Source organism: Atractosteus spatula, chromosome 13, assembly GCF_055471065.1.
Source record: "Atractosteus spatula isolate fAtrSpa1 chromosome 13, fAtrSpa1.hap1, whole genome shotgun sequence".
In the NCBI taxonomy this organism is placed as follows: Eukaryota; Metazoa; Chordata; class Actinopteri; order Semionotiformes; family Lepisosteidae; genus Atractosteus; species Atractosteus spatula.
The window spans coordinates 42,864,906-42,880,301 of record NC_142718.1 but is presented as its reverse complement, the minus strand read 5'-3'; the positions used below and the strand labels follow the sequence as shown (position 1 = coordinate 42,880,301).

The 15,396-nt window shown below is 35.6% G+C and overlaps 1 protein-coding gene across 1 annotated transcript in view; it reads right to left on the bottom strand.

Annotated features, from left to right (window-relative positions):
• The window catches only part of lrp1ba (low density lipoprotein receptor-related protein 1Ba), a 491,547-nt gene that overhangs the window by 389,503 nt on the left and 86,648 nt on the right, over positions 1 to 15,396 (bottom strand). Inside the window, exon 2 of the mRNA XM_088930252.1 lies at positions 780 to 902. Within this exon, the coding sequence (XP_088786378.1) occupies positions 780 to 902 (123 nt within the window). The remainder of the gene's footprint in view (positions 1 to 779; positions 903 to 15,396) is intronic.

Sequence of the window (15,396 nt, the reverse complement as noted above, 5' to 3'; positions counted from 1 at the left end):
GTCAAGTCAAATTATAAACAGCTTCTTAGTAGCATTTTATAAATAGAAAAATGCAGTTATTACTAATCAACTGAAATTAGAATTGAAAACAAAAGGGGAACAAGATGTACAACATGACAACGTACACTGCAAACTATAAATTATTTAATCACATAATTAAATATGAAAATAATAATTTAATACAGAAGTTAAATTTATTTAAAAATTGGTGAATATAAATTAATTCCATTGCTTTTTTACTGCATTGTCACATAATACACAGTAAATCCTAAACATGAAATAAAGCTTGCATTTTTAACCACTAGAGTTGCTGTTCTTTGCCTAGTATTTTACCTCATTATTTTCATGGAAATTATTGAAAACCTGAAATTACTTGATTCATCTCTGAAGGCCATTTCATTTCATCGCTAATCCAGTCATTCAGATGTAAGGAAACTGAATATGTCCAGCAGATGACAACAACAGAACTTGTTGTTATTCTATATTTTCAGGCCCAAGTATAGTCAGAATTTTATTACAGTACATTTAATAAATTTAATTTGAGCTGAAATCTGTAATGTTCATAATCACAGAAGCTATCTTAAATTAATGTTAATCGCTTACATTATTAATTGAAACTTTAAAGGTTTCCTTCAATGCCCCAACATAAGAAAAAAAAAATCAATATACAGAGTAAAACTTTATTCAACAGGAAGCACAATGTAAATTGCAAATCGTAACCTAAGTAGCCAAATCTTAGAAGTTCAGTAAAGGTACAAAATAAATCTCTGATTACTTACATCTGTCCAGCGATTCATCGGCACTGTCTGGACAGTCAGGCTCTCCATCACATAGCCAGTGCTCAGAAATACAAGTCAATTGATCGTGGCAAAGAAATTCACCCACATCACACAACAGGTGTTCTGGAATTCAGGAGAAAGATGAAGAAAAGGAAAAACAAAAAAATGAGTTTTTCATGATGATGGTTTCTAAAATATTTTATCAACAAAATATTTTGTCAGTAGGCTCTAAATGTAGAATGTGATTAAAACTCATTGTAATTCCTTTTATGCAGATGCTACAGTTATTTGTAAAATGATGTGATGAAATGGCTGATTAGAAATGACATAGTGTTTTTTGACATACTGAAGGAACTGAATCATTTTTAGTCTTGAACAGGGAAGATTATGAGGAGACCTGATATATGAATTCACAATGTTCAAAAGCTCTGACAAACCCAACAGTGAAATATGAATCAGAGGGCACAAGGCAAAGCTATGTGGAAATGTCCTTAAAACCAAGAATACAAGCTACCCAGCCATTTTGTTGAAGTCTATAATCTGGCTTCTTTCTTCCTTCTTGGGTCAAGTATAATAAATATTTAGTTTAAAAAAATTACTCCTTGGTGATAACAGAGCAGGAATTAAAATTAATTCTTAAAATAAAATGGACTCTTAACTCATTCCCATTCAAAACAGAGTAAAGAGTGCAGTAAGACAAACTGCAGTCCTGCAGCACAAGACGATTCTTTCACCTCCAAGGAGACAGCAAAGCGTTCATAACTAGCAATTATCAGCTCACCATCAGTGTTAGTCAGACGATATGAATCTTTCAATAATTATCTTTAAGCCATATGGAATGAGTTGGGAAAGCACAGACTGCATCTTTATATTCTGTCAGTGTTAAATTTGCAAATTATTTTTCATCTTATTAACATACTTCAAAATAAGCAGTAGCATCAAATATAAAATCTATCACATCTGCCTGTATTATTAAATTCAAAGGGTGCTTAAGTAAAAAATGTAGGATATTCATTTGCTAAGGATGTCAGATTGCCCTTATAATGAGAAATATTCAGTAGAAAAACAGAGAATTGTGTAGTAAATTTGTAGTAAAAACAGAATTAATTATTAGACAACTTTAGTACTCTGTATGCTTTTATGTACATGATACATAGTATTTAATTATGAATGAAAATATGACCCTTGTTTTAAAAAATCGAAACATCATTCCCATTGCTTCCAGACCTGTTATATATTTAGATTTTTTGCAGTTCTGTAATATTTAGCTGCCTCTATGGATGTGCTATGGGCTTGTTGATTTCCATTTTTTTCACAGCTTTAAACATGATTTAGACTGTCAGGCTTCACTTAAGTTAGAAAGACATCTGTTGAAGACTTTTTAATTTCAGAAAATATGGAAACCATATTTTGCCAATCTGAATCATGCCAACCGTCCTTGTTTACATTCAGTAAACAACACTAGTAACTGCTCGCCTGTGCTCGTATGGTTTATGGGGTTGCTGTGTTAATTTAATCTCCTTCATGCTAGTGTGCCAACACACAGATCAACTGGATTTCAGCAAACACTGATATCAAACACTTATTCAGATCATTTTCATGCAAGCAGTGAGCTACAGTCATTCTGTTGATGAACAGGTTATTTCTTCCTGGTGCTTATCATGCTGTTGCCACTCTAGTCTGGAAATGATTCTGCAGGCTGATCAGAGGGTCACGATGGCCAGGATGTGGCCTGTTGCCCACAGAATCTGTTTCCTTCATTTCCTGGATTCTCCAGGCTAGACTGCTGGTTGAATTAGAAGACCTCATTCTCTGCAACTTCTCTGACAAGGCTCCTGCATTATGCCAATAGCAACTAGGCAGTTTTCATCAGTCAAGCATGGCATTGTCTTTTCAATCTTTAATCTTTTAAATTTTTATTATTTCAAATTTTACAATTGTTTTTTTTTTTGTTAACAGAGAGAGTCATCTTATATGTATTACAATCATATATTATTATTGTTATCATTGCATTCTTTTGCAAAACACACATCTGTACTGGGTGACAGGTTTCCCAGCAGTGCCTGTCACAAAAGTTTTACAATCATTTAAAAAGTGGCATATGCTTCACAACTGTTTTGACATTGTCCATCTGTTCCATTTTGCTTGCTTAACAGGTTTCTTAACCAAGCCCAAAGAGGGTTTAAGGCACTGAAAGCAATTATTCATTCCAGAGCTGCTGCATGGGACATAAACACACTTTACTTCTGAGCCACTATTGTTTCTGGTGGGGTTGCAACAGCTACAGCATAGGGATAATTCAAGAAACTATTAGTTTCTGCCCTCGAGCTAATACTGTGCTACCAAGGGATGAGCCAAGAAAGGTTGAATGGCCATTTCTGGTTCCTGGGGATTCTTGTGTTTTTTATTAATGATTTTGGCTGTTTTATCTTACAGATTGTGTTGTTTTTGCACAGTCTTCTTTTTTTTTCAAACAACCTTGATAGTGTACAAGGTAATTATGCAGCGTTCCATGCTGAAGTTCCAACCGAAGCAGTATTCTCAAAGATGATTTGTATATATAATATGTTGAGATTTTTGGTGCATTAAAAATAGTTTTTGACATGACCAGGGGCAGAAGAGTAGAATAATTTGATTTAACAGATAAAGTTACATCGCCTTAAAAAGCCATGGAATGTCAAGATATTTCATAACTACCAAAATACAAAATACACAGAATTTCATTATTTTTTCTGAAACATCTTGTTGGAAAAGACTAATAGTTATGTCTTCATTGCTTCCACTCACTCAGCAGTGGCTTTTTAGGACCACTGTGTATTAAGAATAATAACAGGTTATTGTATTTATTATTTTATAGTACAGTAAATACATTGCAGGCATGGGGCACATCTGTTGCCAAATTGTCCGAAAAATTCTTTTAAATTAGTTTGTATCAATATGTGTAGTTGGTTTCATAAAATACAGTACATTAAAAAACAAAACAAAATTAATTGGTTCCACTTCTCATTTTTTGTCTTCGTCTATATTGCATTCCAATTCCCTTTGACGAAAATAAAATAAAGCTCCACAGAAGTTACCTGTAGAAATGGAGTTATCTACCCTACCTCTACCAGGAATCCCCAATTTATACATTTCCAGATTAGCAATTTTAAAAACACATACTGTAACACTGAGCTTCATCCCTATATTCTGTACTATGGTACGAGACCCATTGGGAAAATGTCTTGCTTGTCATTTCACATGGCAGAATGCACAGTGTTACAAAATGCCTGAAGACTTGCTTACACATACATGACTGGGGATTAAGGCTTTTGTTGTAACCCTGCAATTATACAGAGCAAGCTGCTGTATTAGTTATTTTAAAGTATAAAATATGCTGGAGAGTATTAAGTCATTTATCTTTTAAACCTCTGTCACTGCATTCTAAACTTTGGTCACATGAAAAGGAAAAAAATATGTGCTCTTCTGGAAAAAAAAAACAGGACAAATTCTCAAACAGGGCTTATTATGCATGATTTATTCCCCAAAATAATAACGGTTGTATTAAAGTTAGTCTTAACAGGGATATGTTCCTTATTCAATTCTGCTTTTTAGTAATCAGGGGTTTGGATTCAAGTGGTTTTGATTTAATTTAACATATACAATAGGTCAATCAAGTAGCAACGTCATTAAAATCAATGTAAAAACTAACAAAAGTTAGCCAATTTTCACTTTTTTATCCCATATAGCAATACCAATTACTGGATTAGTTGGCTGTCTGGCGTACAGTAACAGTCTTTCTGTGCAGCAAACAAGATGTCCTGATACATAAGGATGTGTTCTAAGTTAGTGCAGCAACCAAATTAGCAGAGCTTTTTAAGCAGTTTACATTAGGAGTATGTTGAGACGAGCTCTTAGTATCTTCTCTGATCCCTGATGTTCTGCCTGAAAAATACCAGCCTTCAAACAGACATTTTAGAGTCCCTCAATACAGACTTAGCAAAATGAGGAATTCCTTTATCCCCCATTTGATCAAACCACTCAATAAAAGATTATTGGGCTATGGACTAAGTGCAATTATTGGTTACTGTATGTGCGAAAATGAAGGGGTGTTGTGCAAGGAGCTTAGGGTGATTGTGAGAGATGTAAATGTACAGGTTATGGTGCAGCTGCGTGGATTCCTATAGAAATGGCGTGCAATTACTATGTATGGGTTAATGTCTTTTATTGAAAGTGATATTAAGTTATAAGTGATATTAAGTAATGTATATTTGTACTGTTTGTTTTTGTAAGTCTTTGTGTGTGTAAAACATAGCTGCTTGGATGCAAAAGAAATTTCTGATCAGATTTTGAAATTTCAAAATCAGATAATAAAGTATTGATGTATCATATCATATACTGTAATAGGCGTTTATTGGTATATTTTATATATATACAATATATTTTATGATGCTCTTATGGAACCTGGAGGTCTGTTTTTCTGTCAATCAATTGATGGATTTCTTTTTCTTATTACTATTCCTCTGATATAGTATCTTAGGCTGTTAATACAGAATGTAATTACAGCCTACCATACTTCCTTATGTAAAATTGTTTTTGAAAGGGTGGTTTGTGAAAAGTAATGGTTTATATTATGGATTAGCTAGCAATCTACTAGCAAAGGATTTTTCAAAATTTGTCAATTAAAAATATCAAAACAAAGTATTGGTACATCAATTAACAACAGAATAAAATGCAAAAATAAACAAAAAGAGCTATATCTTCTGGAGTTTAACAAATGTACTCCTTCTTAGCAGGTTCAATCCCTTTCTTTCACAGTTGACTATCAAAGACAGCTGTCCTGACTTGGAAGCAATGTCCTTACCCAACAGCTGGACTTGTCAGAGAGCTGGTCTCTGTCCTCCTGATCTTTTGAGTTACTCTTTGATGTTGATCTGCTTTAATGCTGGCTCTTTGGAGAGTGATATTCTTAATAACAGAAGTATGCAGTGTCCTTATGCCTGTGTTTACCTTTTATCTTAATTTCTTAGAGATGCACATTTCTATTAATGGATGATATAAATGACTACACAGTAGGTTAATACCCTTACTCGTGTAAACAGTCTCATGGAATTTTTAATAATTGGTCACTTTATGATCAAACCTTGGTTTAATTTTTCATCTAAATAATAGCTTGTGTCTTCTACAGCAGTTCTACAGCAGAGTTCCATATTGGGGAATAGTGTCTTCATAATATTACACATTTTCATTGGAAAACATTTAAACAACATGACTGCATACAGCAGAATAAAGAACAAAGGAACTACCACAATCTACACATCATAAAAAAGAAAGATAGATAAGCATCAAATGAGTATCAGTGCAGGTTAAATAAAAGTTATTTTTTGCTCATACTTTTGTAAGATCAAACAAAGTGACTCATATAGTCCCTTTTAGATATTTCTCAAACAGTTGTTTCAAAATACAGAAGGTCAGAATTATACAATTGTATGCTTGAAATGTATACTGTAGGTCTACATTAAATCACTAAAGATGTTTAGTTTTGTGGACAGAGGAAAACCTTTGAGGTCTTTCATGAATAAGAATAATCAAGCAGATTACCATAACAGTTGGAAATATTTCACATAATGTGGATGGATGCATTATTATGAGCTACCTTCTCCACCCCCTGCTGGTTATGTAGGCAAAACATAGACTCATAAAAGAGGAACCTGTGTAATACCAGCATCTTTCAAATTCTAAGAGAAAACAGTAGAAAGGCCTTGTAGAACCTTTATGGCAGATGTTCACATTTTCTCATAACAGTGTTGCTTAAAATGATTCACTCATGCGCAAGTTTTGTTGTAAATACAGTACTGCAGATTCCTCTTAAAATTCACTGCAATCATATGGAAAAACACAGAAGCAGGGTAATCTGTATACAGTACGTGTGTATCTACTATATATGATATTGATTCATTTTTATTAGCTTTTGCACAGATTATTTTCTAGGGGTTCTTCTGTTTCACACATTCCCTATACTGACAAATTTTACACATTGTAATCTGTAATAACTTTTCTCTTGGAGGCAGCAAACAGAGATCATATCAGAAGTATTAATTCCTAAGACAATGCAATAGTCTTCATTGTTTAGTTTAACATTAACATTCTAGCTTTGAACACATTAAAGAAGCTTTCTTTCTCATGAAGACCTACTAAACTAAATAAACCTTAAAAAGTATAATGACATTTTAATTAGAATGGTAAGAATTAGAATCTAGTCTGTGTTTGTCTGAGCTCTTTTACCCAGATTGAAAGCAGAGGAACAGCTATGAACAAGTGAATAAAAAGCCGTTAATTACATGGCCAGTGGCCCAAGCCTCCCATTAATGCTGTTTATTAGCTTATCAGCAGTCCAACATGAACCTGCACAACTCTAGAAAGGAAGGCATCAATCTTCAAGAAATTCTTACTTACTGTATGAATAATCTTCACAAATAATGTAAACATGTGACAGTAAAAACTGTTTATCAACTCAACCCTTTATAAAGTGTAAAATAAAAAAAAATATGCAGACCTGCAATTGTGCATCATTAAACTCATGCCAATACACTTGTTTGTTTAACATGTTTCCATCAATCATTTCAGTGCTCTAATTCTCATTATCTTCCCAAAGAGTATTCCTTCAGTCGAATGTTTTGTGGCCTTTTGGGATGTCAATGACAAAGTGCTGGATTTTCAGACTGAATGTGAATAGACAAGTATCTGTTGCCTTTCTGATTGTGAGGCACTCTCGTCCTTCAGACATTATTAAAGATAATTTAAAACAATTTTTTTAAACTGTCAAATTGCCATAATGAGTCACGAGTAAACTAGTAAAAATCATAACAAATAAACTCAGGCTGAAAGACATTTGTCAAATCGCACTTAATGATGAGAGTATCTTAATGAGCACTGTGTTCAACTGCTACAACATTTTTTTTCTCCATCACTGTCATACACATGCACAGATATGCAAATGCATGTTCATCAAAATTGCTTCACACACTGGCCATAAGATGCAAGCCATCAGGGTCTTTCTAAAGTTCTCTCTGGTGTATACTCTGCTTTATTAAATGTTACATTTCTTTCTTCAAGTTCAAATATTCACACTTTTTTGCACAGTACCTTGCAGATAACATTGTAATTTTTATGCTACAGTTAATAAATGTTTTAATTCTACTTCTTATCTGGAATGTAATTATACCTATTTGTATTTGTATACATATTATTTATGTTTTGTCCATCTTCAATATTATGAATTGCTAACAAGGGTTACTATAAGCTTCTACATTAAAGTACTACTACAGAATGTTCATGTTTTTAGGTCTCTTAGCATCCCTGAGAAAACTATTCAGTATACAGTACATTATCGTTGTATGGGTCAGCATGCCCTATTTTGTGTCTGGCATATGGTATACAGTAGTTTGCAAGCCTACAGTATGAACCAAATAAAACTAGATGAGAAATACATTATTTTTAGTATTCTATCAGTCTGTCTTTTTGCTATTCATTACAAAGTATGCACAATATTAAACAAATAGAATATTTTCAGGTTAATATTGCTGTTAGTTCATGGTCTTTTCCACACTGGACATTGTGAATGTTGATGTACTTTAGCTATAAAACGAATTACTGCTGATGGGCTGAATGGACTCCTCCCTTTTGTATCCTTTCTAATGTACTTACAGTATAGGCATGCTGAATCCCGAAGCTATTAATTGTCCAGGATGAGAGAGGGACCAAGTTACAAATGGGAGGGGAAATAAATGGAATTTGCAGGAGAGATGATGTGGATGACATGGACAGCAAGCAGAGACTAAACTCCAGAACCAAGCTGGGGTGCCCAAAGTCCATGGTTATACCCAAACCTTTTTAACCACCCAGATCCTAACTGTAGACATACAGTACAACAAATGAAACATTGCAAGTATTTTTTATTGAAAACAAAATGAAATGTAGCGTCTGTGATCCCACATCACACTGCCTTTATACTTTCAGCTTTGATCAATGAACAGAAAGTGCTTTATAAAATTTAAGGTTTATTGAAAACGAATTAGACTGTTGGTGACAAGACAGCAGTCAATAAATTATTTCCCTGACTGATGCAGGATTAACTGACATAACAATGACAAACAGGATTTGGAGGTGAACAGGAGACATGCTCAGAGTACTTATGAAACCAGTGATTAGCCAGATGATAATGACGTAACGCTGTTCAATAAAACACATTTTTAAATAATTCTAACTTCCATCAATTAAGCCAGTACTTTATACACAGACATACTTTGTAACCTCTTTAGGGCAACGGTCGATATTAATAACATCCTTGGTAGTAAAATGCATTCAAAATAATTTATAGCAACATCATTAATGAAATAAGTAAACATTTTACTTATTATTAGTAGTAAATGTAGTATTAGAGTAACAGTTGTCAAATGAGCGAACCAACAATCTGATAACTGAAGATCAACACATAATTAAACATGTACAGTACTTCTGTTACTAAGCACGAGGCAGTTCCATCTGTATTACAGGACAGGGTACAGACCTGAATACACAACTCAGAGTTCAAAATAATACCCTGGACCCTACACACAAACAAAAATGCGCTCATGATAATTCTTTTGTGTTTAGTATTGAACGAAGGTATTCACTCAACTTAAATAGTGAACTCTACACCTTACAGAATATACAGTATCACCACAGTACAGGTAGATGTACTGTGTGTGTTGTCTGTTTAGAGACTGGTTCCCTTCATTTACTATTTGCTGTTGAGTTTATTTGCTCTTGCAGTTCTATTTGCTATTGTTATTCTTGAAACAGTACTGCAATCTACAACTGTCTGGAAGCCACAAACCAGTCTTTATCTTTAGTTGTAGGTTATTTTTCATTGTCTGACTTTGTTACCTTGTTTTAGTATTTCTTGTACAAATATGTAATGTAATACTCTATAAAATAAAACATCTATTATCTCTGAATCTTTATTTTTAATCCTTATTCAGCTGCTGATTTGTTCATTGTCAATTAGCAATTAATTTCTCCTTAATTAAATATTCAAATTAGAAAATTATTCTCCCCAACATATTACATTACTTAAAATACTGTGGATGGGTGAGGTCAAATGTCACACACCCATGTGTAGCTTTGGAAGGATAGAAACAACATTGTATCAGATGATTGATATTAACCACAGTACATAAGCACAATTACACAAGGAAAACAGAGGAGAAATAAAATGAATACATTCTCACATGCCATTTGTAGTTACAACCTAAGTGCAAAGAGCACACATTCTACATGTATATACAATTTATTTAAAATAACATTATCTTATTTTTTAAATGGATGCTTCAACATCATCTCTGCATACTGTTCCTACCTTTCAAACTTGGAGTGTCTGTTGATTTTTGGCATATAGCTTTAGGCTCCATTCAGACAAAGGGATATTCCCTTGGATTAGTAATATCTCTGGGTAAATCAGTTCTTTCAACTAATTTAAGTACCTTTAGTGCTACAGGTCTTCAGTCACACAATTTCTGTAGTATTAGAAACTTTCTCCCAAGCTTATTTGGTGTTGAATATGAAATTGAACAACAGACAATATGGCATGCAAGATCACAGCTATTTTGCTGTAGTCCACAATTCCCATAGGATTATTATGGGACAAACTCAATGGTAAATTGGTTGTCAGTAATCCTGCAGCAGTTTGTAAAGTAAATCCTTTAGGATTTTGTGCTTAATGATGCATTTTAAAATCTTACAGCCTTCTTTTTTTTCCTTGTGGAACAGTGGGTAAATAAGTAAGCATTTTGTCAAGCACGTGAGTTTAATTTCCATTTTCCTGTTGAAAAGAATGTCATGCTTTTTTTTTCAGAAGAAGGAAAAATAGTTAATTCAGATTACATACCCCTTATTCTACAGTAAATAATTTATTCAAAGGAAAGCACAAAAGAAGTCCACTTGGGAATGTCTATGGGGCTCTAAAATGAGACTCAATCCTGTCCTTATACTGTATATACAATTCTCTTCATACCTAATGGGAATCTTAAAAAAAGTTCTGACTTTGCAGCAGCATGTCAGTGAGATCCTGTTTCTCCTGAAGAGCCAGTGTGTAGTTTGCTGACAAGAGATTTGGAGGCAAATTTGAAACACTGGAGTTAAGATTGACCCTTTTAGTTGGCTTGATTTACTATAGATAAGGAAATTTAGCTTCAGTGTACTCCACCTCAAACCAATGTAACCAGCAATGTAATCTGTGGGGGATTAGGGTCAGAAATGCAGTACATTAACAAGATGAACCCCAGCATGAAACATAAGCAAAATCAATTTATAGAGATAACAAATGCATAATATCATTGTGCAGTTACAACCTTTAGGACTGAACTGATATTTTAAAACCCAATAGTGGATACATACTTATGGCACTCAGAATGCATACTGTATAATTTTTCTTTTTTAAGGCAGATACACTGAATATAAAATGCAAAAGTTTGGAGTGCTTTCACTTGAACAAACATCTCTTTGCAAAAACCCTCAATTAGCATATGTGACACAGGTAAGACAATTTCATTGGATAAATTATGTGTGTTGCATCACTAATAAAACTTGGTTGGTCTGGTTCTAAATAATTCAGCAGTCTAACATCTCCCTTTGCTTAGTAGGTTTTATATTAATTGAGCATAAGTTCCTAGTATTTTACTAAAGCTTAACAACCCTTTCTTTAACATCAAACATTACTAACTTTGGTGTGAGAAAACTTGCTTCCCTTTTTTTTTAGAAATTAATAAAGACAAAATCCCCATATATGTAAAACCACCCATATTTTCAGAAGTTAAATGCAAATGTAATGCTCAAGGTCATCTCATTAAGATACTCAGTGGAATAGAAATCTACAGATTTTGTGTGGGCCAATAGTGTGATTAAAATCTGCTTCATGCGTGACAGACTAGTCATGAGCAATATAAGCATGGCGAAGGATGGGCACATTGTCATTATTAAAGGTGACCTGCCAAGGTGTGTACCTGGCATTGTGAAACTCTGCCAGCTTCTCTTCCATACTACCATGCAAGCCATTTCAGGGGTTCAGCTTGACATAGCTTATCAAAAACTGTTGCCCTGGCTTTGGTCAAAGGTGTCTCTTTCAGGCTTTTTGAAATTTCTGGTTCCCAATGAAGTATTAATTGAGAAAAATATATTTGAACAGACAGAGCCCTCTTTTAAGTAGGTTTCTTCAGTAAAATTCTGTAGAACTGAGTGTCAGACTTCCTACTGTATGGATTTTCAAAAGTCAAAAACGCTAATCAAAATATGACCTGAGTACTGCTTAATGAATCTTTGCGTGTTCAGGGCAAGCCTTAGGCATGAAAGTTTACAAAGATTTCCAACCCTCCTCTCTTTCTAGTGCATTTTCCACTGTCACATATATCTTAAAAACAGAAAAAGTACCCATTAATAATTTATTAATTGTAGTATAAAAATCCCACCATTACCTTTATTCCATGGGTAGTTATATATGTAGCGGCGAGGCTTATTAATAAGAAAGAATTAAGTGTTTCTGAGTTTTCCCAAATTAGGCCTCATCTCTCTGTTCATCTCTGTGGTGCAGCCACAGAGAAACTATTCATGCAGGCTGATTTAAGGTTTCTTTTGATTTAAGGTTTCCTAGGACAGCTCCCAAAGGGGGATGCACTTAGCTAAGCCTGGCTATCATGATCAATGGTCATCCATTGGCGCCTATCTGTCTAGGGAGTGCCAGATGGACATCTGGACTGCATTCCTAAGTGTCAGGAGTAAGTGACTCATATCTCACCTTGATCAACCAATCAGGGACTGGTAGGGCCGAGTAACCCACGTGGGACTCTGATGCCCATGGAACTTTCAGCCAATCAACGAGCTGAAGTTCCTCCAGGTAAAAACAGGCAACACAGAGATTCAGTAAGATTCTGTGAGACTTCTGTGGACTTTTCTAAAGGGAATTCAAAGGAGAATTCCAGGGCAGGACGGCCCAGGAGCAGAAGGCTCCCAAGGGCAGGACATTCTCGCAGCGCGCCTCCTGACCATCCTGAGACTCAGCCCGGACAACCACGGAACGGCCAGTGTGTCCGAGTGCCAGAACTTTCCTTTGTTCTAAGAGTCTAGAGCGGAGGTTGCCAGAGAATAACCAGAGGATCCACCCGAGGTTAGCAACAGCAGCAAGCCTCGTGAACAGGTCGGAACTGTGGACAGCTGAATCACTATTCATAACTAGCGCTTCATCAGGAACGAACCGGTCTTCTTCCTGACTTGCTGGGACCCACAGTCATCTTTTCTCCTGTGCACAAACTTTGCTAGTTAAAGCCAACACTAACTAGCCGGTCAGTGAGCATCAGCAGCGCACCGTCACAAGCCGCACAGCACAGCCTGGCACGGAGCCAGAGAGCGCGGATTGGACAGCAACAAGCCTGCAGCTGATTGTTTGTGCCTGCAGGAGATCTGAATCCCCAGAGATTGGATGAGTATTCAACTTCAATGCATTACAGCTCGAGAATTCAATTGTTATCCCAACCAGTTGATATCAATTTAATTCCTAAGAGTTATGTACTTGTTTTGAGTATCTAATGTAGAAGTTATAACCAAGTTCATTTATGAAACGGTCTTAATGAATGATATACTGAACGTATGTCCTCTTGATATATGTAACTCTTTGTAACTGAATGAATATATATCTTTTGTATTCTGATAACCCTCTCGATAAGATCTGTTAGGTTTATATGCATATTCTATGTATTAATAAATGTATCCTAGTGTATTAGTACCTGTGTGTGTGCGTTGTTTGAGTTATGTCGCATGGTTGGATTCTAAAGCCATCAAAAGAATCAGCTTTGTGATTTACTGCTACAATTAATAATTGTCTCAGTAAATGCCCAAACCCTACAGAACTGGTGCCTTCAGAGAGCCACTACATGTACATATTTGGCGTCCCTGAACGGCTATGAAACATTACATATTTGGCGTCCCTGAGCCGGTTTTCTTACATATATATATACATTTTAAAATGTATAACTGAAGATCTGTATGTTTAAAATAATGGAGAAATTGTTTTTTTGTAATCAAAAGTGATGATTAGAATGCTGTCATCATTATGATAATGTAATTGGACTTATTTTAAGTGTGAAAAGCAATGCTTCATTAAGACAAGTTTACAAACAAACCTGGTTATACATCCAAATTTGAGTGCCACAGATTTAACAAGTGTTTGCCTCTACCACAAGATTCTAGCGGTAAAATCTGGGACCAAAATCCAGCTGAACTAGGTAACTACAACACTACCTCAGGTAGGTTTATTTAGCTTTCCTTAGTGTAAATACTATTGTCTACCATAGATTCTCAGAAACAGAGACTGTATTCCAGAAGGACACAGAGTTAGGATTCCAGTCTACTTTTCCAATGCAGATGTGCTGAAGATGCATTCTGGAGATATAACAGAAGATATCCAGTAGACAGTGCATGTGAACTGTGAAGAATATGATGTCATCACACTGTTAGTGCTTGCAAAAGTAGCTGTATGGTTTTTGGCAGATAATCATTAAGTGATATCCACTGATACACTGCAGCAGAAACAGAAAGTGAGGAGATTCTTGATGCAGGTAGAGCTAGGGTTTATATCACTTGTTTGGATATTTTTATTCTCATTGAATTGAGTGAACCCTCACTTTAACAAACATCTCTTTGCTCTCTTTCATTTTACAGTTAGTAACGAGAGCTGTAACCATGTACATATGTTTAGAAATCTATTACAGTTCAAGTATTTGCACAGCTCTTGATTTGCATGACAGCAAGTAGCGCTGTCCCTCACGACTCTCACACTCTCCTTTGTTATTTGCACTGTGCGCAGAGGGGAGCTCTGGATGGCTGGCTGTGCACAGTGTGAAGGGAAGGAGAGGAGGGAGAAACTGGGAGCTGAATGAGTGACTGCCCTGGTTGCTCTACCTGCACCTTGACTGTACCTGTGCTCAATAACATCATTTCAGCCACATCCTGAAAATCTGTTTTGTTTTTCAGAACCCCGAAATGTCATGTCCCCCCCCCCCCCCCCCTTCTGACTCTCTGTGCTACCCCATGGGTGCATGGGCAGCGCAATTTGTGCACCACTGGTTTAGATGACCTTATAAAATCCATCTGCAATGGCAGGTGTCCAAAATGTGGTTCTAGCACCAGGTGGCCAAGCTTTACTGCCCCTCTACCACTTGCTTTTACTTATACAACAATCACTTGTTCAGCTTTCTCCTTTTAGCCCCTGACTACCTGACATTCACTCACAAGTCCTGCAGTTTCTACTACAGTCTGTTATCCCAGCAGTGGCTATTAGGCCCACACTGCTCCAAGGGAGCACACGAGTCCCTAAGCCACAGCACTGGCAGCAGAGCACCAGTATTCCGTTTTGTCTTTCACATTTAGTCCATCTCTACTTTTTCTAATCCCTAGCTTTCTTTGCCAATTAACATGCTTCATTCTCTGTTTTAACTGGTCAATGTTTAATTGTTTCTCTCTGGTTTCACTTTGCTGACATCTCATCAGGTACACTGTCAGGTTTTGATGCCCATTTCTTCCCAAATCAGTATCAGAGCTGATCATGCAC